At 40.7% G+C, this 26,373-nt stretch overlaps 1 protein-coding gene across 1 annotated transcript in view; it reads left to right on the top strand.

Moving 5' to 3' along the window:
* Positions 1–11,826: 11,826 nt before the first annotated feature.
* The window catches only part of LOC105294999 (potassium voltage-gated channel subfamily H member 1), a 127,578-nt gene continuing 113,031 nt past the window's right edge, over positions 11,827–26,373 (top strand). Inside the window, exon 1 of the mRNA XM_011364486.2 lies at positions 11,827–12,113. Within this exon, the coding sequence (XP_011362788.1) occupies positions 12,035–12,113 (79 nt within the window). The 5' untranslated portion in view covers positions 11,827–12,034. The remainder of the gene's footprint in view (positions 12,114–26,373) is intronic.

The following is a 26,373-nucleotide window of genomic DNA, read 5'->3' as shown; positions in this document are numbered from 1 at the left end:
AAATCATGCCTCTTGTGCAAATATAAAATAAAAACAAATCAAAGATTTTATTTAACTTATTAATTAATGAAGGACCTAGTAAGATGCTACCACTAGTTCAAAGGAGAATTCAAAAAGTTAAAACATATATAGGCCATATAGACCATCAGAAACACTTATATGAATTTACTTCGGAAATGCAAAACTTTTTAAATATGTTAATTTATTTTAATTAGTTTCAAGTATACAGTACATTGGTTAGACATCTATATAGTTCATAAAATGATCCCCCAATTGCTCCCTTGCTCCCCGACCCTCCACCTAGACGACGCGTTAATGCTAACTGCATTCCCTAAGCTGTGCTCCCTATCCCCATGGCCCTTCATCAGCTACTAATTTGTACTTTTTTAAAACCTTCACCCCATTCTCCCAGTCCCCCGAACCCTCTCCCCTCTGTCCGATACCAATTGTCCACTATATTTGTGAGTCTGTTTTTGGTCAGTTTGTTCTTTTTATTTCTTAGATTCCACATATAAGTGAAATCATATAGTGTTTATCTTTCTCTGTCTGACTTAAATACCTTCTAGGTCCATCAAAGCAATATCTTTTTCCATCTCCTTCCTTTTCATGTGTAGGGGGCTTGTTTTCTTATCTTTTCAGCCACTCTATCTTTTGGTTGGAACACTTAATTCTTTTCCATTTAAGGTACTTATTGACAGCAATGTAGTTGTTACCATTCTTTTTTCATGTTTGTGATACATATTTTTTTCTTCTTAAAGAAGTCTCTCTAACATATTCTGTTATACTGGCTTGGTGGTGATAAATTCCTTTAGCTTATTTTCATCTGGGAAGCTCTTTATCTGTCTTTTAATTCTAAATGATAGCTTTGCTGTATAAATTATTCTTGGTTGTAGATCCTGGGTCTTCATCCTGTTGAACATTTTTTTGCCAAGCCCTTCTGTCCTGCATAGTTTCTTTTGAGAAATCAGCTGCCAGTCTTATAGGTGTTCTCTTATCTGTTTTTCTCTTGTTGCTTTTAATACTCTTTCTTCGTATTTAAACTTTGGCATTTTAATTATGACGTGTCTTGGTGTTGGCCTCTTTGGACCCTGAATTTTGGAATTCTCTGAGCTTCCTGGGTTTTATGGCCATTTCCTTCACCAAGTTAGGGAAGTTTTCCATCATTATTTCTTCAAACAGCTGCTCAATATCTTGATTTTCTTCAGTTATGCCGATCAGACAGATATTTGAACCCTTAATAGTGTCCCATATCCTCCTTAAATTATTTTTATAGTCTTGGCATCTTTTTTCTTGCCATTCTGATTGAGTGTTCTTGGCTTTTCCATCCTCTAGATAGGGCATTTGATCCTCTTCTTTATTCACTTTGTTTATTCCATTTAATACACTTCTCATCTCAGATAATGTGTTCATTTCAGACTGGTTCCCTTTTATAACTTCCATTTACATTTTTATGTTTTTTATCTCTTTGATGAAGTTCTTTACACTTCCCAAAAGTTCATTGAGCATCTTTAGAACCAGTGTTTTGAACTCTGCACCTGTTTGATTACTTGACTCCATTATAGCTGGATCTCTGTTCTATTCCCTCATATGGTTTCTGCTTCTTTGTCTTCCCATTTTGGCTGCCTTTCCGTGTCTGTTTCTCTGTACTAAGCAAAGCTCCTAAGTCTCCCGGTCTTAATAGTGCAGATTTGTGAAGTAGGTGTCCAGTGGCACAGTCCTGAGAGGGGTTCAGCCGCGGGCCAAACTTAGCCCAAGCTTCTGCCCCTCTGGGGCCACCTGTTAAGATTCAGCAAGCAAACCGCAGATTCTGTGCTTATAGTTGCTCAAAAGGCCACACCAGAAACTGAGGCCAGCTGCCTCCAGTGTGAGTCTAGGTGCTGCTCAGCAAGGAGCACCTGATTCACTGAGGATATACCTGGATGTGGCTTGGGTGGGGCTACAAGTTGAGGGAGGTGGGGTTTCAGGGGATCCTCTGGGCAGAGCCACCTCTGTTATCCAGTTTGATGACGTCTGGGCTATGGTGGTGCTGTGTCCGTGCACTGGGAAGGGGGAGGGCTCAACAAGGAACAATGGATACTGCTGGTACTTCTGGACAGAGCGGGTCTCTACTAGGCTCTTACTCTGACAATATCTCCCTGTAAGTCCCTGGTGCCCACTGCGCACAGCTGAATTGGCACAGGTGCTCAGAGCGAGCAGGTCCGTCACCGCAAAAATCTGCTCGTGGACGCAGCCCCTTTAAGACGCTTCTGCCACTGCTGCAGCCTCCGTCTCACTCAGCTGCTCAAGACCGAGCAGCCCCGCGTCCTCGCCCCGTCCTACCTTCTGTCCTTGCAGGGTGCTTTCTTGGACTGCTCTCTAGTTGTATGGCTTGTTCATCCAGATCCTTGCTGCTGCTCCTTATTACCATCACAACTTTGGTCGCCAGAGGGATGAACAGAGCCTCTATCATCTATGCCAATTTTTTTCTCCCCCCAGAAGTGCAAAACTTTTGTTTATTCCACATTGATGGAGGAAAATCGATTGAACCTGCATATGAAAAAATTCATTTGTACATCTCTGGACAAGAATAATTTGGATCGCTGTAAGTCGTATACAAATTACAGAGTTGTAAATAGCTCAAATACCATAAAAGTACAAAGGCCCCACAAACCAGATTATCTTGGAAGGATGTGCTAGTTTCACTGAAGATATCCAGAAATCCTTTTGGTCCACTTCTAAGGCTTTCACAATTGTTCTTTTTACATTCTTTCTCTCCCTCTACCATTTTCTGCTACTCTCTCTTTCCCTATTTGGTTTACCCATTCTGGTTCCCAGTGGTTAACTCTTTCCTTTCTAGATCCTCCCAACTCATCTGTTTGATAACCTATCAGCAATTTGTTCAGAAGTGCCATGAAACTAAACAGTGGTTTTCAAAATAATTCATTTCTTTCTCCTTTTGAACAAAATAAGGAAAACATGTTCTTGTGCTTAGGTTTCTGGTCCCTCCGATGTTTCATTCAGCTGGAGCTAACTTTAGCTAGCTATACAGTTTCTTAATATGTTTTTTCCATATCTTAGACTTCAATTTCTTCTTTATGATATTAGAAAAGTTCAATGCAGTTTAAATATTATTCCTTTTAACAAGGAAGCTAAAAGCAAACGAGACAGTGAAAAATTCCATATTCTTTGTTGTTTGTTATATTTATATGTGTCGATAGCGTCCAAATGGCAATGCCCTGCTTTATATATTCATTTACTTGCTCTAAGAATAAGGTTTTAGTTGCCTGCTGCATTTTTCAAAATTGTCAGATTATTAAGGGAGTTAGTCTCTGGTATTTGGTTCACAACTCTGATATTTATCTTTTATCGTTTCTGTATTTATGTCCATCTAAATATGAACTATTTGGAGAGCTATGGGTGCTCCTTTTCTCCTTATGTTCCTCTTCACTTTCTTTCTCACTGGGATGACTTATAATAGTACTTTTAGAACTGTGTTGTAATAGTCAATAGTTATTTTATAGAGGTAAATTGGTTAAGGCTCCTGATCGTTTATTCTCTGCAGTTCTTACTAAAAAATAATTTGCAAAGTGACTTGCTAGATAGCCACAGAGGGGGCCTATTAATGTTGAGACAGTATTTTCAGAAAAGGATGGCCACAGTGAGTAAACAAAGTGGCATTTGAAGAGTGGAGGTGAGTAGACCCCATGCTGGTGAAGAAAAAAATCTTGTGATAACAAGAGCATAATGTAAACAAACCAAAGCTATCCAGCTGGGTTCACAATGATTCCCCAGCGATTTCAAAGCACAAATAGGAGCTACTTTGCAGTTGGATTTTCAATTCTGAATCTTGCTAGATGTTAAGCACAGGGAGGAAGATCTTATACTGCTCTCCTGGGTGCTCTGGGTGCAGCTGGACAACCATTTGTGAGCTATAAATGGTTGTGGGCTATGGGGGGGTTGAGGCTCCATGGCCTGGGGTGGGGGAGGGAGGCACTGGCTGAGGCAGGCACTGTAGTGGGCAGAAAGCCAGGCCTGGCTGGGTAGATCATGCTGTAGGCACGAGACCTCTGCCCACAGCTTTTCTTAGGAGACCTCTGCTGCAACTTCTAGAAAGATCAAGGAGGAGGGGGAGACTTTAGCTTCAAGATAAACTCCTAGAATTCACAGCTTTTTTTCTTTCTTTTCTTATGCAGTGTCCTTCCCCTCATAATTCCCTGAGTTTCAGGCAGTTTAGTTGCATAAACTGTAGAACAGTGAAAGGGAGTGGAAGGGCATACAGTGTGTGACCTAAACCAAACAAACAAGCAAACAAAGGTGTGCCAGACATTGTCTCATACTTTACATTTATTAACTTATTTAATCTCATCATAATGGAGTAAAGCGGGTAATATATTATCCCCATTTTACAGATATGTAGATTATATAAAATTTTGCCTTGCAAAGCAGTAATCTATTTTTAAAAAAAGACTCATGTTTTACACAATTTACAGTCCTAACTAATCCCAAACCTTGGTACATTTAGGGGGAGATGGGAGAGAGGAGTCCCTGTTTCTGGTTAATTGAGTTAACTTCTGACCTCTAGTCTAAATCATTCCCACCTCCTGATCCTCTTTTAACTCCCGAGGGAATAAATTCCATATGTGAAAGTTGGCCATGTCCCTCTCAGCTGCTCATACCCAGAAATGTTGATTTGGTGTCTGACACCACTGTTGAAATCACACTGAATCTTCCAGCTTACTATAGATCATCCCAAACATCTTGATCTATTTTTTTATTTGTTGACCTATCCAGGATCTTCATCAGCAATGTAGCCACAGGAGCAGGTCCTCTGATGGCTTTGTGGGCCTTATATTTGACGAAGATCTTTGGCTGATATAGGGTGAAAATAGGACTCTTTGAAAATATTTTTTTGAGTTATTTGAAACTGTATACAATAGGGTAATAAACCCTAACTTTGTTTATATGCTAACTATATTGTAATAATCAATAGTTATTTTATAAAGGTAAATTAGGTTAAGGCTCCTGATCATTCATTCTGTGTTTATTGTCTAAGCATGTTTATTGTACCCCAAAAGAGTGTCAAAAACTGCCGCTGTTCCTTTAAGAACAATAACAGCTAACACTTACATAGCGCTTGCACGGTGCCAGGCACTGTTCTAATTGTTCTATGTATATTACTAAATTTAATCCTCACAACAACCTATGCAAGCAAACTGAGTTTGACTTGTTTTCTTCCTCCTGTCATTTTCTTCTAATTCAGGTCTCAAGTGGATGCAGTAAGTAGTGGGAATTATGTCACAGGCTTACGCTTGGTTGCAAGGGAGGCTGGCAAGGCAGGCCCTGGTCTTTGCCTTGGGATTTGGGACTCATAATAAAGGAAATGAACACAATATAGAAATGTGTTTAAAAGATGCTGGGAAACCATAAATATGAATAATACCACTACAGAGACATGGGAGGAGAATCAGGAATGTGGCATCCCAGAAGCCAACGAAAAAGTGTATTTCAAATGCTACCAGGAAGTCCAGTGCTATGGAGACTGCAACATGTTCATTGGCTTTAGTGATATGGAGTTCATCGTGACCTTGGTGAGATCATTTCAGTAGAGTGATGAGAGAGGAAGCAGATAGATTGCACTGAGGAAAGAATAGGATGTGAGGAAGTGGAAACGGTGAGCTGAGGCAATTCTTTTTGAATTAGCGGTAAAGAAGATGACATAGGATATCACCTTATATCCTAGGATAGCAATTGATAGAGTGGGAGGTGGGATTGGGAATTTTCTTTTTTCGTCTTAATGTGAAGGCTTCAATAGGGAGGGGATGTTGCAGATCCACGGTAGAAAAGATATGATCAATAATGGTACGATATTTATTTAAATTTACTAACATGTTTTTACCAGTTTCTCTGATCACCATTGAATCTTGTACTTCACTCATTTCTTCTAAGTTCATTTTTTTCTACCGTCATATATTCTTGAATAGTCTTTTTTCAGTAAATATCACCTTTTACCTTTTCGTTTCTGAAAATGCCTTTATTTTATCCTTCTTTTAAAATAATAGGTCAGATGCATATGAAAAAAATTCAAACATATGGAAAAGTTGAAAGAATTATATAGTGAACCCCTATCTACTAACCACCTAGCTTCTGTGATTGTTAACATTGTACCACATTTGTTTTATGATACATCTATTTATCTATTTGACCATCTTTCACTTAGCCTGAATATTGTTAGCCAGATTTCATTTTGTGTTTAGAGTATTGTTTTTTGAAATAAACTATACACTATGCATAAAACTCAGATGCATCATGAGTTCGACAAATACATTTACTTGCCTGACCCACACTCATCAAAATACAGAATGTTGTCATCACTCCAGAAAGTTCTCTCATGCCTCTTTCTAGGCAGTCCCTAGTATACCTTGTGAGAGACAAACATCATTCTGATTTCTTTTTCACTATGATTTCGACTGCTTGTTCTAGAACTCTATGAATGGAGTCATACACCATGTACTTTTTGTCTAAAGCTTTTTCACTCAGCATATTTTTGAGATTTATCCATGTTGTTTGCATTTATTTGTAGTTTGTTTCATTTTATTACTGAATTGTATTCTGTTCTATGAGTATATCACAGTTTATTCTGCTGATGATGGACACATCTGTTTTTAGTATTTGGCTATTATGAATAAGCTAATATCTTTTTGTGGACATATGTGGAATTTCTGGGTTGTAAGGTAGGTGAACGTTTAGTTTTCTAAGAAACTGCCAGGCTATTTTCCAAAGCGGTTTTATCATTTTACATTCCCACAGCAATATATGAAAGTTCCGATAGTTTCACATTCTAGTCAACATTTTATTTTATCAGTCTTTTTAATTTTAGCCATCTCTTGGGTATATCTGGGGACTCGTCATGTATTCTATCATTTTCTGATTCTCTTGTTCATGTTGATATCTCTCATGTCAGTATCATTTCATTTCTTTGTACCTAATCTATTTTTTTCCTATGGTAGCTTTTAAGATTTTCACTTTTCCTTTTAAGTTCTGAAGTTTCACTGTAGTCTGTCTAGGTCTGGATTTGTTTCTTTCCATTTATCCTGCCTTTTCAATTTGAGAATTTCTTTAATTCTGGGAAATTCAGTTTCTTAAGTTTTGGCTAATTCTTTCTTATTATCTCTTTGAATATTGCTTCTTCCCCATCTTATGTTTTTATTCCTTAGGGGATTCCTTTTAGACACAAATTGGAGCCTCTCTCTCCATCCACTTGTCATTTGCATCTCCCATCTGTTTATTTCTCTAGTCTATATTCTGTGCAACTTCCTTTCCAGTTAAGTGGATCTAGACAACTATTTAGAATACCTGTGGAATTTTTATTTCCGTGCCTATTTTTTAAATTTTTATTTTTTTCAAAATCTACCTTTTTTTTTTGGTCATAATGTTTTGTTTTCACCTTAGAGATTACATTTCTTCTTATTCTCTGAATATTTAATTCTCTTTCAAAGAGACTTTAAGGTACATAGGTCAAAGCCTATGATTCCGTTCTTCAATCTTCTCTTCTCGTTTAAAGACTCCTCCCTTCTGAGCTTCTACAAAACTGCTCCCCCTAGTTGTCTCCACTTCCAAACTGTTCCTTCTCAGGCTCCTTTGGGGTTATCGGCTAGTGATTTGCAACCTCTGGCTCCATCCACATATTTCTCTTGGGCTCTACACTTGTGTATCCAACTTCTTACTCAGCATTTCTCTATAGTGTCCCTCAGGCACCTAAATGTTTTTGAAATTGAATACAATTTTTTCTAAATCTATTTGAAGAAGTAAAGAGGAGTAGAGTATGATTTTTACTGATTAAGCCTTTCAAAGGAGAAGTTTTACATGAATGTGGAAGAATAGTGGTTCAGATATGGTAGTGAAGAACTGGACAAATTCTCACCTCAAGTTCTGGCTCTAGGTACATGGGCCATGGCAGATGAGTATCTTCCAAAGGAGTGGGATCTCTGGGACCTCAAGACCTTGCGGGAGAGCCAAGTCTCCGTTCAGAGGAGGCAGGAAAGGCTTCAATGAAGGGATCAAGCTGAATGTAGTTTATGGACAAAGAAAGCATGATTTAGAGGGACAGTCAAGAGAGGAAAGTAGCTGAAAGGAGAGAATCATAAAGATGGTAAACACTAAGTGTTTATTGAGCTTCTTAAGGGCGGGTGCCAATCATTACCATCTTTTCATCCTTAGAACCTATCTCAGTGTTTGGTGTATTCTAGACTCCGAGCAAATGTTCATTATAATAAAATGAGATTGTTGTAAATAGTTTTTGATTGTTTTCCAGGAGAAAAGATGTGGTAAAAAAATCATGTTTTCTTTTGATAAGAGTCGAGAAAAAGGGAAAATAGCTTTGGGCTTTTAGAGGGCTACAACTCAATTCTACAAACATTTCAAAATGTCTGCCGTGTGAGTCACAGTTGAGTGTAACACCTACATCAGTGCATCCTTTTCCTCTGATCAATGAGTTAACTTCATAGTCTATGATTCTCATTAAGGCAGATTCTCTTCCTTCTCCCAGCACTTGCAGGGAGGTGTGTGTGGGGGAAGATATCTGTCATATAGAACAGATCTTTCCAATAGATATGGCCTGCCCAACTCTCTTCTGATAAGTCTATTTGAAAAGAAATTTTGTTCACAGAAATTACATATCATAAATGTCAGTCATTGGGTTATAAAAACTAAAATTTCCCATTCTGCAAATCCTCCCTCTTTTAGATATTTCACTCATGGTGTCCGAAGTCATTTCTAGGTTCAGTTTCTCCTGATGATGCTAATTGATTGCCAATGATGAAGCATCCCTGCTTGCTCATTCTGGCTCCCACCTAGGCATTCCAGATCTCATAGGCAACTCTCCTCTGTATGAGGGGTTCTTGGGTTTCTGAAATCTGTCAACTATGCCTCATGGTTTTCATAAAGGAAAAAATATATAATTCCTGTCTTTGTGTGATGCCACTTGCTGTATGTGTGCCCTCTGGTGTGTGGCATTGTCTCTTTCTTCATTCGATGGATTTTTTGTAGGACATAGAGATCGTTCAGGCATCCCCTGGACTCTTATACCAGCCAGTCTGCAGACCTCTGTCTCCATGCTCTCTCTGTAGAGTTCTACCTCCATCACTATCAATTCCTTTTGCAAACTCATTAATTCAGCATGATTTAATTACACTTATGAGAACAAATATTGGTAAAGTTTATCTTTGTTTCAAGGAGCTCACCATCTATGCAGACATAAACATGTGCTATAATTGAGTGATAAACAAAATATCGAGGGAGCACAGGAAAAGAACCACTGAGAAGGAAGGGAAGCTAGAAATATCAGAATAGACTTTTAGAAGTTTTAATTTCAGACTCTGTATCTTTCTTGGTAAAAGTTCTAGGCAGTTGTGGCTTTGTCTCTCATGTAAAAAACACGGGCTCTCAACTGGTTTGCCAAAGCACATTGGTGTATTGTGAATCTCTCCCAAATGTGTTACCAAATTTTGACAAATTCATAAGATTAAAGTCGGATCTATCTGAGATTCCTACAGGATACTGAGATCAGAAAGAACTTTAAGCTGAGCTGGTCCTAGAACTGAACGTAGAGTAGGAAACAGATGGCGGCAAATGAGAGGCAAAAAGCAGAGTGTATTGTCAAACCAGCCCCAAGAAAGGTGGTGTGTTTACTGAACACATGCAGCCTTGGCTTGTGAATATCAAAGAGAATGTAGACAGGGCAGAACACAAACATAGTGTTGAGGGAAACGACTGGATATGCTTTCATAGACACTGAGATGTGAGATGCTGTTACACTGAGTAGTGATGGTGGTTAAACATTGCTGACTTTTTAGTGTTCTTTTAATCTCTTCAAGTGTGCCATTAAAAATAGTATTCAAAGTGGCACACACACACACACACACACACACACACACACAGTGTGGGCTGAGAACGACGGTGTTCATATATCTAAAACTAAAATGGAAGTTATCTCCTTGTTCCTTTTTCTTATCAGGTACCTACCAAGGATTTAACATCTCTCACTTCAAATGAGTATCATCTGTTTCCTTTTTATCTGAGCCACAGAACATGAGAGCTCATTAAAATTTGAGAAATTTTATTAACTATGATAGTTTTCTCCCTATTTTCTTTATCTTCTTTTCACAAGCAGGATTATGAGGTTGCTTGATAGGTTTTTAATATTGTCATGAAAAATCTCCCTTTGGGCATGTTTGTGCAGTAGATAACATAACCTTAAGAGACTTATTTAAATGAACTTATTCAAATGAAGTGGGCAGACACCACAGAAGCAAATACATTTCAGAGTACGTTCTCTTCAACAACCATTTGTTATCTCATTTGTAATAGAACAAAGAACCACTAGACGGAGCTAACGTTTAAGAAATCACAGCTCTAAGTTAGACTGTTATGCAAGACATTTATCATTACTTCCATTTCGAAGCCTATGAAAGCCTTACCTAACACTGCTAAAGCAGTTTACACAAGATGAGACAAAGAGTGAAGTTTGTAATGGCCCAGTTTATTTAGTTACTGTAATGATGTTTACTCTAACTTTTCAAGTTAGAGTACATTTTACAGCACTTTTCAAGTTAGAGTACATTTTACATTTTAGGATACATAATTACATTTGATCTTCACAGTAACTCAGAGATTGCTGGGCAAGAACTAGTTCTTCTATTTTTGATATTGATAAATGGAGACAGGGTATCTGCATTACAAATAATAGGATATATCAGGATGGTTATCCTGGACAAATGAGGTTGCAGGCTCAGTTTTCTTCTTACATTTTTTTTTGGTATTGATTGTTGACTCAGCCTGGAACTAACTAGAAAACTATCAGCTCATTCTTTTTGTGGGCGTAGACTCAGTCTCCGTTCACACCCACTGGAGGTATAGAGTAAAAGGACAGGCAAACAATCTCCCAAAATAAATGAACAAAGGAGGGTTGTCTGAGTTCCTTCCTAGGAACCTTTAGTGTATATGATTCTTCATTATATCAGGGGTCAGGTGTGAAGCCCGGAACCTCCTCCTGTGTAGTGCAGACCGTCTTGCAAGCCAAGGCTGTGGTTATTATTTAATGTTAAACGTTAGAGAACCTGCTCACCCCAGTCCCCTACTCCAAGCATTTGTCCTCAGAGACAAGTCCACCGTTTTGATATTTGTCAGATAATTTGTTTCTGTTTCTTAACCGTACTGATCATAACAGGTTGTGCTTCAGCTAAAATATATATATTTTTCCCCTTGGCTTTTTGGTAAACTATTCGCTGGATAAGAGTGGAAATCAGGTCGGTCAACAAATTAATCAAATGTCCGGAGCCTGCATTTGGCTTTTGATTATCTTTAAAATAACACAAGACAGCTCTTTTGGAGTGCAGTCACTCTGCAAGTCTGACCTCTTAGAAATACAGCTTCATTAATTAACAACTGGTTTTAGAATCAAGGTGGGGCGACTTTCACAAATGAGGCTAAGAATCCCTAGGGGAAAGCAGGAAGGTGTTCCAAGAGCCTCAGAAGTCCCAGAGGCTCCCGCCTGAAACGGAGCAAAGGAAGAGTTATATCCTACTATCCCAAGACTCACGGTGACCTTGTTGGGTGTGAGTCCACCAAGAAGGCGCCCAAGGAGCATCCTGAATGCCATTTGCCCAGAAGGTGGCGCTCCCATGCAGCGTCGGCCCCACCGCCGCTCGCGGTCTCCCGGCGGCCGCCGGACCCCGGCTCGGTCTCCCGCAGGCCCGCGCGGGGCACGCGCCCGGTAGGGGGCGCCGCCGGCCCAGGCGCCGCGGCTCCCTCCTCCCACCCGCAGGCGGCTGCGGCGAGGCGAGCCCGCGCGAGTGCACTGCGAGGCGGGCCGCAGGGAGGGAGGCGCGAAGAGGGCGCGAGGGTGGCAGCCGAAGGGAGCCGCCGCCCCTGCCCGCCCGGGTCCCCGTGGGGCGCATGGGGCACTTCGAGTTGGGATCGCGCGCGGGCCCCGCGTCCCGCTTGCTGCTGCCGTGAGAAGCCGCGCCGGGACGCCCCCAGACCCCAAGCTGTCGGGAGGATGACCATGGCCGGGGGCAGGAGGGGACTGGTGGCCCCGCAAAACACGTTTCTGGAGAATATTGTCCGGCGGTCTAATGGTAAGAGGTGCATTTGGGTTTCGGTTACCAAGGCTTTTTATCCGTGCCTTTATTGCAGTCGCCTCCCGCCGCTCGGCGCCGGCAGATGCAGCAGAACCCGGAGCTCTGCTGGGAGCCGCGGCGAGGGCGCCCGGGCTGCCTCCGGGAGGCTGGGAAAGGTGGGTAGGGCGGGGCAGGGTCGGCTCCCCTCCCAAGAAGAGAGCTCTCCCGGGGATGCCCGTGGGCCTTTCTCCCGCCTCTGGGTCTCTTCTCCAGAGAGCTTGACGGCTGATGAGCAAAGTACTGGGAAAAGTGATGGGAAGCTGGACGCCTCAGGAACTGGAGCCGGAGCGGCAGCGCGTTCCGCATCGGTACTGCCCACCCCTCCGTGAAGGCTCTCAGGGCGCTCCGGCTGCTGCTCCCCGAGGCGCCGCCTCCCCACAGGGGGAGCCAGCCTTGGAGACGCGCAGTTCTGGTCTCGGCCCCCGAGGGACGGCCGGACGCGGCTGCCTCTCTCTACCTTCCATCCCCGCAGCCGGAGGAAAGTCCGAGGTGTTGGGACGTGCGGGATTTAGGGGTGTGCTTCAGGCTCCCCCATTCCTCACTCACCACTTCTTCACTCACCTACCCTTTTCAGGGTTAAGACTCACGAGGGGCAGAATTTCCTGGACTCAGGAGGGAAGTGGAGGGCACAGGTGCAGAACTGGCTAAGTGGTCACAGGTAGGAATCTGTCACAGTTCCCTCCTTTCCAAACCTACAACAGTGTTTTATACCCATAAATCTTGCTCACCTGTAAATTCCCAAACTCTCCGAGCCTGTAAATCTCTCTTATTACCCAATAAACCGATGCTCCCTGCCCCTCTCTTTCCCAATGGCGTTAAGATGGACAGTAGCATGAAGCGGTGGGGGGGCGAGAGTCCCAGGAGCCGAACTGGAAAGGAAAACATTTCAAACGCCTTTATAACCCAATGCGGAGTACCCCAACTGAAACACTTGCAGAACAAACAAGAACCTGTCGGTTGGAAGGAGCAGTGCACACCCGTTCATCAAAGGACTAAAATGAAAGGGGCCAAACCTACAGATGCTCTTTACAGGCTCCTGGATCCCTCTCCTTCCAGAGACAAATGACATTCATTAGGAGGACGTGAAGAGCAACTCGGGAAATGGGTTTTAAAAATGTGTAAATATCTCGGTTTCAGAGCTTTAAGGAGCTTGTGTGAAAACTATGGGCTTCTAGTTGGATTTAGTTAGAGATTCAAGGTAAGGGCATGAAAAGTGACATGCTACTAAGAAATACTCTTTCATTAAAAATGATTTAAGTTTATCTTATAATGAAAAACTTAAGTAGGATGGCAAATCATCATGTATTATTTAAACACTCTTAGACATGATCATTTATCATGTGCTCAAGAATAAGAGTATTGAAGAGTTTCTGGTCAGTCACTTTTCTCTTCAAGGTCTTCCTCTTTTAAACTAAGGTGGCTTTTAGAGCAAGGTCACAGCTGTTACTTGAGGATACAAGGGGATGATAATTACAACATCCACAGCCACAATGAACTCTTCTGCCATAAAAAAGCTGGAGGTTTATAGGTTTTTAAATAAAATCACTAAGAGTTAATGAATGTATTGTGATTGCTATTCTTATTGGCCTGTTAGTGGGTATGGAGGCAGTTTTGCAGATTTGGGGATCCCCTTGCCAGTGACATCAACGTTCTTATAAATATTATTGACAATTCCATTTTTTTGGTTTAGTGGCTATGTTTTTTAAGTGAGAGAGAAATCCCGTATCTAATGTGTGCCATATTATGTTTTTGAGTGGAGAGAGCAGTTAAGAGACTCTTATAATAGGTACAAAGTTTCTTGGGCTTGTAGGAATAACTTAATCCTGGAGCTAATACCACAATAAAATAAGTTTTAAAAAATCCTGAAGCTGACACCACCATAAAAAATAAAAAAAAAAATCCTGGAGCTGAGAAAGGAGAATACTTTCCAGTTTAGTTGATCTTCTTAGGGCCACTTCCCCTCTGCAGGCAGACATAGCATGTCAATAGAATAAGTAGTACTGGCACTTTAATTTCAGCACCAGTTCCAACAGCTTGACTTCAATCAACCAACCAACCAAACAGCATCAACAGTGAAACTAAAACATGCTGTGAACTTTAAAAATTGTATATTATTTCAGAAGATTGATCTTGAAATGTGGGATTTAAGTTTTTAGTGATTCCTTTCATTATATTTCTTGATCACAAAAATGTAGGAAAAAATGTACTCTTGGAAATATCACAATATCTACATGCATCATATTATTTTATCGTGATGGAAAAAGTCTATTTAAAAATATTGATTGTCTCTCCCTAAAATCCACCAGCCTTTTTTTTTTTTTGGGCGTTAGAGTATTTAAATAGCATTTTACCTTTAAACAGCAATACTTTTTGATCATTTATTAGGTATTTTCTCCCAGTGGTCCTATGCAGTATTTTTATTCCTCTTTTAAAGATCGGAAAACTGAGTCCTAGGAATATTAAGTGACTCATGCAAAGTGGCAGGCCTACAGGGCCTGAGGCAGGTGTTCTTTAGAGGGTATCATTCATCCTTCTTGTAACATCATTATTTCCTCAGCCATTATGACTTAGCCTGTGGAACTGTTTTCATCATCCTTAAAATAAAAAAATACTCTCGTTATATGCTAATGAATAATAGAACTGACTTTGGGGGCATTTGAATATCTGGTGTCTGAAATGTCATAGAACTGTAGGATAAGAGAGACCTTAGATGCTATCTAGTCTGTCCTTCCTCATCATTGTCTAGATGAAGAAATTGTAGTGTGTGCATTTCCTCAGAATTTTTTAAGGTCAGAACTGATGAGGCCCTAAGGTTCTTGACCTCAGTGTTATGTTCCTTATGGTCCACCATGCAGTGACCTTCCTTGTTTTACCATTATTTTCTCAAGAGAAGCATAATTTCCCAGTGGAGATTAAATAAAATGTTATAACAACAAGAACAACATCCATTTTGGCGAACAGCCACACTACCACATTTAAACAGAATAACAAAGGAGAAGCTAATTCTGTTTCAAAGAAGGGCAGCATTTTCACCTTTGTCGATGGTTTGGCCAAAGGCACAGGTTGGATAACAGACACTTAACATTCATGTGCCTATTATAAAATATTAAGTCACTTCTCATGAAATATTACCTTTGATCCTCATAAGCCAGCAAAGAAGGTACAGTGTTTCCCTTTCAGAGTTTTGGGAACTAAGAATACTCAGGTTAAATAATATACTACAGTTAGTAAGAGGCAGAGTTAGAAACGGCATTTAAAGGCAGCTCAGGGACTAGTCAGCAGTTGTGACTGGTTTCATTCCACAAAGATTTATTGAGCGTACTTATTGAACACTGGGGATACGGTGGGAAATGAGAAACCCCCTCATCCTGAATAAGATACATTCGAGTGAATCTTGATCCAGGGATCTTGCCCTTATTCCACAGTGTTTTCTGGCTGTAGTTCTTACTTAGGCCTGACTTTAAAAAACCGCAAAAACACTTTTAAGGTGTTTACTGATCTTGATGGTACTAAAATCTAGTTTAACTTTCTTTGATACATTTTGAATACCATTTGAAGTAGAAATTTGATAATTATCTCTTTTTTGGATCGTTGGAAGTAGTCAGTAGGACTAATTAAGAGTCCAGATTTGATTTGATTTTGCTTATGGTCATATTGGTGATCATTTCAAATCCTTCTATTGACTTTGTTGCCACGTAGTCAAAGCCACCCTGTTTCTCTTTGTATTTATAGTTGGAAAGTGTTGTTCCAGAATTCTTTTTGATGGTTGCTTAAATCTACAGTCACTTAGCTTTCAGGATGCTCGCTGAAGCAAATAGGAGACCTGGTTTAGGAAGGCTGGCAGAATTTAGTGCCAGGAAACTACAAAAATATTACCCTACACAGTCCCATTCGAGGAAGAACATATGTTTTAACGTGTTCAGAAACCTATATCAAACGATTGTAGGTGCCAGTAGGAATCCGTGCACATAAGCAGGAATGAAACGCAGTACATTTTGGTCCAGATTTATGTACATGTATAATTTACAGATTGCTAAATCAGCTGTGTTTTTGTAGAGTGTTAAGTTGGTTCAGGTTGTTGATATAATTAGTTAACAAACAAGATGAGAGCCGCAGGTAGTGTTGTGTCTTCTCATAGGTGTGTTGAACCACGGTAATATTTATAAAACAGAAAACTGGTTAAAATTCATTCTTGCTCTGAAAAGAGAATGGATCCTAATCTGGATTATGACCAGCTCAACAGAGCTTGTTTTTCTTGCAATATTTTCTAAAATAACCTTCAGCCTAGGCTCAGCTGTCTTTCTCTGAAAGTGTCAAAAAGTTTAATCTGTTGGCTGATAAAAGCTGGGGGGTTGAGAGGATGAAGTGTTATGATTTAATATAAGGCAATAAAGTGTCCAGACTCCATGATTGTTATGAAACTCATCTTTTTTTAGTAATCTGTCATTAGAGAGCAGATACATTTGAGGAACACTGTCGGTAAACTGCATTTCTGGCTTCGTTCTTTCCCATTCCAGCTCTTCATTTGTGATGGGGCTTCATTCGACAGTGTATTTCCTTCAGCGTTACTTCGAGGCTCCTTAGTCTTCCCCTCCCCTTTATTTTTGGTGAGATAGTCAATGGCTTGTAAACAAACGTTTAAAATATAATTATTTATTGAAATGATCCCTTTTCGAAAAGGGCGAGCATCTGTTTTATACATTTAGGATATTTGGACCATGATTTTGTTTTTGTTTTAGTTTCTCTCTTTAAGTGGCCACACCTGTAACTGGTGAGAAAGCGAATCACAGCATCCGAGGTCTGAAGGGACATTCTTTACGATTCCTCCTCTAGTGTTGGAATCCTCTCCAGGGCATCCCTCCCAGTGGCTATGTAGCCCATGCTTGAATGGCTTCTGTGATTGCACACTCACTTTCTCACAAGGAATGTTCTGTTTTCAGGCAACTATAGTTGTGAACTGGGTTTTCTTTTCTTTTCTTTTTTTCTTTTCTGCTTTTCTCTTCTCTTCCCTTCTTCTCCTCCTCCCTTTCCTTCTTTTCTTATTGTTGTTGTGTTGTTTGATCTCACCCAAATCCGCCCTCTGGTAGCTGCCACTCATGTGAGGTCCGCCTTGTGGAACTAACCTGACCTAGCTCACTCCTTTTCCACATGAAAACCATTTTTTTTTTGTAGTTTGATAAGTTATCTTGTATTGAGTTTTCTTCCCTTTTTTAAACATTAAAAAAGTTTAATACTACAATAGAAAAGCACATAAAATAATTTTATACAGTTTTATACATTTGTATAAAGTAAGTACTGTGCTATCACCACCTATGTCAAGAAATTGAATCTTGCCGGCTGTCCAGAAGCCCCCCGGGACCCTTCCTGATCCCAGCTCCCTTGTTCTCCAAAGGGAGCCATCTCCTGATTTTATGGTGGTTATTTTTTGCGTTTCCTCATAATTTTACCACCTCGTTTTATATTCCTGGACGCCACCATTTATTTTCCTCATTTTTTGAGCATTATATACATGGAGCCATGCAGCACGTATTCTTCTGTCAGCTGGAGACTCATCCGTGTTGTTGTGTGTACTGTTGGTCCATTTTCACTGCTGTGTAATACTTCATGGTATGACCATAACATACATTTCATTTATCCATTCTGCTGATGATGGATATGTGTTGGTTCACAACCTGGGCCCCAAACATGGAAGGCAAGGAGAGACTGAAGAAAGAGGCAGACCACCCCAGATTGGTTGGTGGTAGGTTTAGTAAACAAGGGAGCTTACATGTAAGGCTTGTCTTGAGTAGATGCAAGATGGGTAGATCTCTGCACTGCCCGCCAGAATTTTAAGTTTATATAGAGCCCTTAACTTGGTTCATTCATGTGTCTGTCCAGATGGTCTCAACAACACCTTCCTCTCTCAAGGCTGTGTCCTTGAAATGGCTCCCACTGTGGGCACAGGGTGCAGAACCTACATTCTAAGGTCAGGGGCGGGGCTGAGGAGACTCCGATCACTTGGGTCCAGCTCAAGAGTCAACTGGTAGGTCATACCCTCTTGATGACCTCCAACAACATGTGAGTTGTTTCAAGTTTTTTACTATTAATGCTGCTACAAATTTTCTTGCGCGTGTCTCTTGGGACATGTGGGCACGTATTGGGTCTGTGTCTAGGATGCACATATTTAACTGAGGTAGAGGCTGCCAAACACTTCCAAAGGGTTCATGTCAATTCACACTCCCAGCAGCAGTGTATGAAAGTTCTCATCAGTCCACATCCTTGCCAACACTTGGTGTTTTCTCCTCTTTTTTTTTTTTCTTTTTGAATAATGATATTGCCCAGAGAACCTAGTAACTAATAAAACAGTGCCATTTAGGGTTATGTTAGTAGTGAGCACATGATCAAAATGAAATGAAAACAAAACTTGCTGTTGTCCTTTGGGAGGCATCAGTATCTACTGTGCGTTGGAATGTTCTCACAGTGTGAACTCACTCACACATGATGATAAATGACGTGAAAGACTTGCACAATTAGAATTGTGTGCAAAGGGCACATGCAAAGGGTGTGTGTGTGTTTAAGAGACTCATGTTCTTAAATTGAGAAGCAGTAAACCTTGGGGACAGAGATTATGTAAGAATTAGAGCTGGAAGTGGAAGGAACTAGGAAGTGAATGATTTATGTTTATTTTAGTGAAAAAAAAAAAAGCCAAAATGACTAAAAAGGCACAGATTTCATGGAAGAATAAAAAATCAAAGATAAATTAAAATGCAGAGCAAAGGATAGCTTGTGGTTTAGTTTCATAAACATGGTGCACTTCTTGTGTGCCGGATACCGTGCTGGAGACTGAGAATACCAAAGTGAGTGAGACTTTTGAAATGCCGAGTCTCACGGAGGAATCCAGGCTGAAGACCAGTATGCGTTGTAAACCTCCCCCAAAGATTTAAGAGATGTTATGCTGACTCAACATGTGCTATACACTTCCCCCTTATGAACTCCTCACTCCAAATCATTCTTGGATTTTATAGCTATCTTTTCTTTTGTGAGGTTCAATGTGGGATGACCGGATCCCTTAAGTTGATTTAAAGAAGGCTGTAGAATGTGTGAAGTTTTGTTTTGGTGTGGTGGAAGTTTCCTTAAAAAAATCTCATTCCTCTGGGATATCTCATTGCCCTGTCTTCTTTGGCATGCTGTCTTGGGTTGTTCACCCATTGTGAGTTTTCAGTATATCCTAGATGCTGGAATTTGTTTGATGCTCTGTTTCTCTATGCAAGTGCAGTCTTGCTGAACAGATTGCAGTCTGGCCAACTTCAGCATCTCCCTCAGTTCTCACGGTCTCTGTTCTAACAGTCACGCACTCCCGGTATTGACAAAACTACTTAAAACTCTTCTGATTGGGTGTTATAGAGTTATGCCAATAATCAGAATCAATTTGCTTACTCATCCTAAGATGGTTCATTACGTAAATTAAAGCGACGACTCTTTCGATTAGCCCTGTGTTGCATAAAGCTGATATATTCTGAAATTAACTGAGTCAATTCTGTAATTATTAATGTAATTATTAACTGAGAGCGCTTCCAAACTGTTGTTTCTCATAGCTATTGAAAGGTTCTGCAGTGACATAAGATGCTTCAGTAAAGAAGAGGAATGGCCTCTCCTCATCTCCTTCTTCCCTTAAAGCGATAGCAGCGCCACCCTCCACTGGCCTTCTCAGAGTGCTGGAGTCAGCATTTGCAAGATGATACACATTGCTTAACTTTGGTTTCTATTAAGAGCGAATTGGGAAAGCATATTTTAGACTAGAACTTCAGAACCATGGCAAATGAAATGGAGCTGATTTGAATGATAAGACTATATTTATTTCCTCTAAATAGATTTTTAAGTTTTTATTTTCTTACTTTTGTTTCGGCATGATAAGGATAGAGTGGATTAGAGTTCTATGTGGCTATCATTAATAATGTTGTGCTTTGAGCCTCTGCATGACCAGTGTACTGTCTATCTGTTTGCCCCCTTAGAGCCATTCTCTTTTCTTCTCCAACATTCTGTGCATCCCAGGAGGCTGACCCATAAGGAGTATGTTAATAGGCTCCCTTGCTTTCTGCCTCCAGGCTGGCCTTAGTCGTGGGGCATACGACCATGAGAAGGGAGTGGAGGGCAAGGCCCTGGTATTTATTCTCCTGTCCCTGCAAAGACGTTATAGTCTGTTTTCCCTTGATTAAAGGTTACATCTCCAGCTCGCTTTCTTTGGGTTTGGGTAGGGTTGAGCGGCTTAAAGTTTCCAACTCTTAACTAATCCTGGGGTGCTGCGCTACCCCTGAGTTTTCCTCAGTGGTGTGTTTGGGGCAGGCCGCAGCTGGCTGTCATACTTCTCAAGATCTGATCATGCACATGTCTTATTTCTGGTTAGCGGGCTTCACCTTGGTAGCTTGAAATTGGCCATGGTGGGAGTTTTTACACCTCAGAAATTGGCAAATGCTGTAAATCAGGTCTATCTCCATTCCAGTTGGTTTACCAACATACCACGCTGCCTATACTTCACCCAAGCCTTTGTCAGTAACAATCCTCTAATTATCCATCTAAGTACCATTATTTTCTTGCCAGAACTCTGCCAATAGAACCAGTTACTTGTTCTCTGGATGAAGTACTTTCTCAACCTTTTGTCCGGACCAGTTTCAATCATGGTGGGGAGCTTGGTGAAGGGTTGTGCATGCAGGGGCTTCTTCCGACATAGCAAAAAACACCTGTGTTCTGCCTGATGAAGGCGCCATTTACCTGCCCTTGCTTTAAACACAGCGAGTTGGTCCCCTGCAGGCTTGATGAGCTACTTTCACATTTCTTTTCCATCTTTTTTCACTTTCATAATCACAGAAGTCAAGTAAGACCATAGTAAATTGGGAGTTCATCAGAGACATTAGAAGCCAGCTCATACTAGTTCTAAGCACCAATTATAATTATTGGTTATAATTATGACCTTGAACACATTAAATAGGCTTTCTCACTTGCATGCCTGGCAGTGTGCCAAAGATTTTATGTGCATCATTTTTAATCTTCACTATGACTCTATTTTGTGGGCACTTTTATTATTCCCATTTTACAGGTGTAGAAACTGAGGTTTAAAGAGATTAAGTAAATTGCCTTTGGTTAATTTCTTGTGATAGAATTTCTAGGATCTTGTTTGGAAGGCAAATTCTCAGGCTCACTTCATAACTAGTGAATCAGAAACCCTGAGGGTGGGGCCCAGTTATCTCTGTTTTACTAGCCCTGCAGGCAGTTCTGATGGACATTGTGGTTCGGGGACAATTGCTTTCAAGACAATCCCATGCATTTTTTTACTTGAGAGGTAAATGCTTGGTGGCGGGTGTGTGTGGATAGAGTAGGGTCTGTGTGAGAGAGTGAGTGGACTTTTTCTCTGTAGACTTTCAATTAGTTTCCCAGTTTTTGCTCACGTCCCATTCCTGCCTCAGGTAGTAGCCAGCATTTCAATGTCTCGAGTCTCTTTAGAGACCTGCTGGGCCCATTAGCCCCCTCCTTACCCAGACCCCTCTGGAATTTTAAAATTGTGGCTTCCTCTGCTGCATATCATCTTCTATCTATTTTTATCTTCCAGAACTGGAGCTCATGCCTGCTGGTAACTCCCTTCTCTTTGTTGCTGTGGATATATTCCATTTAATTTTTCAGCTATCATTCAAGAATGAGGAATAAATGTGTGTGCCCGATCCACCTTTTTGAAATGATAGCTGATACTTTTCAAAGACAGAGGAGGTCCTAAATTCTAATCATTCTCCTTCTGACAAATGAAATTCCACTTTATACTTTTCCTACCTACCTGGAACATCCAGGGATTGTGTTCTGGCTGACTTCATCAAGTGTGCCAGTTTTCTCCGTTATTCTTGTCAAATGACAAAGCTGAAACAATTTAGTACAAGTTTGATGACCTTTATTTAAGGGAAGACGATTCAAGGGTTGGAGGCACATGGTGCCTCACAGGCAGTGAAGAACTCTTCTCAAGGGATTTTGGGCAAGAGTAAGTTTTATAGAACCTCAGAAGCAGCAACACAGAAACTGGTGACTGGCTAGGAGGTCAGGGATTTCCTGATCTGGCCAGCAGGCCCCATTCTCTAGGGTAAGGTAAGCTAGCTAACCCTGAGCTGGAGGATTGTGATTGGTGTCAGGTTTCCTCGACAGTGAGGCAGTTCCTTGTAAGTGCAGACTGACTTAGGCTTGGAGTTGAAATGTGAGCTGGCCACTGGTGCAGCCTCTGTTTGCGGGTCCCTATATATGAATTAACTTTATCATTCTCTCCTCCAACTTCCCATTGCCTGCCTCTCACTTGTCTCTAGTAATGCCTTCTCTTTGGATTTTCTGGTTTTCTTCTCCCTGTGTCTTTCTCTGGCTCTTGGTTTCTGTCTCCCTCACTGCCCTCCCCTGTACTCTGTGCAACAGTCCTGTGCTCTTTTGTCTCTCACTCATTCTCTAGGTCTGGCCATCGGTCTCTTTCTTGCTCTTGGGTGCCCCATTCTTCAGCCCTGGCTTGTGCCCTTTCACTTGTACTCCGTTGGCCTCGCCCCTCTCCCCAGGCTCCGTCTCTCCTCTCCTTTCCCACTGTCTTCCTGCCTATCTCTGCCTATTACTTCTTGCCACTGACTGTCTCTGTTGTCTGTCTCTATTGCTGTCTGCCTTTTGTCTGTCTCCCCATCTGCCTGTGTCTCTGTCTGCTGTCTTTGTCACTATCTGTCTGTCATCTCTCTCCGTCTGCCCCTGTTTGCTATCTGTCTTTGCCTGTAGTCTCTGCCTCCATCTAACCAATTCTGCGTCTGTCTGTCTGTCTGTCTGTCTGTGTCTGTCCATTTCTCCCCTCACAGGCCTCAGTAGCTGCTCTTCTGTGTCCCTGTCCCCATTTACTCACCAGCATGTACATCGTTAACTCTGTGTCTTAGTTTTTGTTCTGGAATCTAATTGGCCCAGCCCTGACTATGGGTTGTTTGGCTAGTCGTCCACTCCTGATCTAGTCTCCTGTGCCTGGGGCCTGGGTCGGGGAGCAGGATTTGGAGTTCCATGCTATGTAGAGCAGGATACATAAACCTAGATGGGGAAGGTGACCCTAGCTTTCATATGGACAGACGTGTCCCCTGCACGCCTGCCATGTCTGGGATAAAGTGGATACTTAGATGTCTGTTGTATTAAACTGAGCTGCTCTGCGATTCTCTTCCGTCCACTTGGTGCTATATGCTATCCTTACTGAGCCATTTACCAAGAGAGTTTTAAAATAATAGAAAAAGCAAATGTAAAACTACTTAAGAAGTCTTTTTTCTAGTACCATTTAATATTTTCATATTGCTTAATTTGAGTCATCTTTTTTGGGGGGTTCTGGGAATAAATATTTTAGCAAGTGATCACACAAATAAATTTTTCTTAGCAGTAATTCGGCATGTCACCGACCTCTTTTTTATTAAGTATCATTGACTAGTAAAAAAATCCCTATATTTCTAACACAATTTCATGTATATTCTCATTCTCTTTTATACTTCTCGTGAAACAGATTTATCTGTTTTTATTGTTTTAAAATCCTTTAATTTGACACTGACTGAAGATGGAGGTCATGTTTTGGAAACCATGTACTTAGGAGTAACTATCCAGTAAATGCAGTGTTTGAGTTTGCTTTCGAAATTAAAATCTCTCTCCCCATTGTAATTTACTGACTTAATCAAAAATCTATTTCTGTAGGATATTAAAATCAGAGACAAAGCAAATAACTATTGAATCTCTAGGGAGTTCAGTTTGTATTGTGCAAAGATTGGGCCCTTGACAATTTAGAAGAGTGATTTTCCTGGATTTTTACTATAGAAAAACACAATAGAGCCACAAAGTGACTTTTGCTGATATTAAGATTTCAGATGTTTCATTTAGTATGTCATATTGACTTAGCTTCTTCTTTCTCATCCCATGCTCTTCATTCTCTCCAATATTACCAAATCTTGATCTATCTTTTTTTTTTTTTAAATAATTTCTGGTATGGATTTTATTTAGGTTCAGGCAAATCAAACTATTGTTTCCTGGTCTAACACTTATAGACAAACTTCTTGTTCTCATCATTTATCTCAATCATTATTTTTCTTTCGTTTTCAAAGAAAGGAAAAAATAATTTTTACTCACATTTACTTTTTGTAAGAGCACTGATAGCCTTAGTAATCTATAACATTGCAAAGTGTCATGAAGACATGTTCTCTTCTAAGTAAAATATCTCAAGTAAGTAGAAGCACACTGTGAAATATTTATTGTAACCCTCTAAATAACCAGTATCAGCAGAGAACAATAAATTTGGGTGAACTGCTTGCTGAATGTAGCTTTTATCTGTGTAATTGCTCAAACTGAGTCACTTTTCTAAGTCATTGCTTTCGTTAGTTTCTCCTTTGTTATTTGTGGTAATTATGATGAAAAGCAATTTTCTAATAATTTCTTTTTAGAATATCTCTGGGCTATGTTTTATGGGCAAATAGCAGGTTTGGAATGATTTTCACACATCTGACTACTGCAGTGTAGTTTGGCTCATGCCCCGTCAGCTGAAAAAAGTTAATGTGGTGGGGGAGGGAAGTCTTTCCAATTTTTAGATACATGTTTGTTTTATTCTTCAAGGAGGAAAACTGTGTGGGCTGAAGAAGGTTGAATTTAGGAAACCGTACATTTAATTGCATGCACTCGTGCAGCTAAAGATCCTCAGAGGGTAAAGAATGCATCAGAGGGAGGCAGTAGAATCTGGCTAATTTGCATCAAAGACCTGGAGACACAGGGAACTTTGAGTTGAGAGCCAATGAATAAATCATGGCAAGGGCAGCCAGGTTGAATCCACAAATCTTACTGAACGATGTCGGAGGGACTTGATCAGTTCAGAAATTTTGAATTTGGATGCAGGCTTGGTTTTTCAGAAAAGATCATTGGTTGATCGGAAGTTACACATTCTACCTGTAAAAGCTATATATAGTCAAAAGCATATATCTTACCTAGATTTTACTGATTCCGAAGACATAGATATTTACTGTATATAGATGGACATGCCAAGATGTAATATATTTCTACTGAGGAATCCCTTGACAATATGATACATTTTTATTTTACAGTGCGCATCATATCACGTCTCTAATCCCAAATAGTCCCATTGAGTAAAAGCCCAGTACAACATGGTTCACCTGAAATGTGAGTGTCGCTTCCCACTTAGATAAATTTAGAAGGTATTTCTGCTATTCTTAAAGTGGCCCAGGGTTTACAGGGTCCATTTAGAGAAGTTACTTTTCAGGGTAGTGACTGGTTGATTACTCCACATGGGTGGGTGCATCTGATTTGTTGTTAGGAATCCAGTTACTTAGAGAGTCACCTTTTAGTGCTGCCAGAAGCACGGAGGTCTTTTGTCTCCACTGAGACCCACAGAGCTGAAGAAACTTACCTACACAGCTCATTGAGGGCAACAGTGCCACCAGAAGCCAACTTGTTGTCCCCATTGTTTTTTCAAATGATGCTCTGAGAACGCTAAGGATTGCTGGGAAATGGGAAGGGCGTCTTTTACCCCTTATTCTTCCATTGGTTTTCATTGTCGACTAGGTTCCTTAGAGCTGATCCATATAATCTCAGGACCTCTTTCTCACTAGGTGGCCTCTGCTTGTGGAGTGTCCATCTGGTCTCTCTAGTAGTATAACTGGAGTTCTCACATGGCAGCTCATGGCTCCCAGGAGTGCAGAGGCAGAGCTGCCAGAAGCTGCCATTAAAATGCTTAGGCCTAGGATTGACATGGCATCTATTCTATTGCGGTTTATTGGTTAAAGCAAATCACAGACCTGACCAGATTCAAGGGGAGAGGACTAAACAAAGGCATGAATCCAAGAAAGCACAGTTATTGAGGAGGCCTACCAGTGTTTACAGTGTTTATAAACAACTCAACTCTTTATAGTGATGCTTTGATTGTACCAGCTATCACAGATTCGAGGGCCTGAGACATGTAAGGAGTTAGTCTCTTCTAAAATTTTTTAAAGGAAGAAAGAATGTGAAGAAGATTTACAAATCACCAGCAGTGTTCTGGAAAGGATTGTATTGCCTGTTGCTCTGTAGGTATTTTATGGAGATTCTCGCCAGTGTCATTTGGCAGTGCCATGAGGCAGCAAAGTAGAAGATGTCTCATTACTCTTTGGGATCTTGGAGCTTTGATCTTTGTTAATGTGTTGGAGCCCACTTTATCCTCATTTCTCCAGGTTTT

Source organism: Pteropus vampyrus, unplaced genomic scaffold (assembly GCF_000151845.1).
Source record: "Pteropus vampyrus isolate Shadow unplaced genomic scaffold, Pvam_2.0 Scaffold98, whole genome shotgun sequence".
Taxonomy (NCBI): domain Eukaryota; kingdom Metazoa; phylum Chordata; class Mammalia; order Chiroptera; family Pteropodidae; genus Pteropus; species Pteropus vampyrus.
The sequence above is the reverse complement of the archived record's forward strand: the minus strand, read 5'-3'. Positions and strand labels throughout refer to the sequence as shown.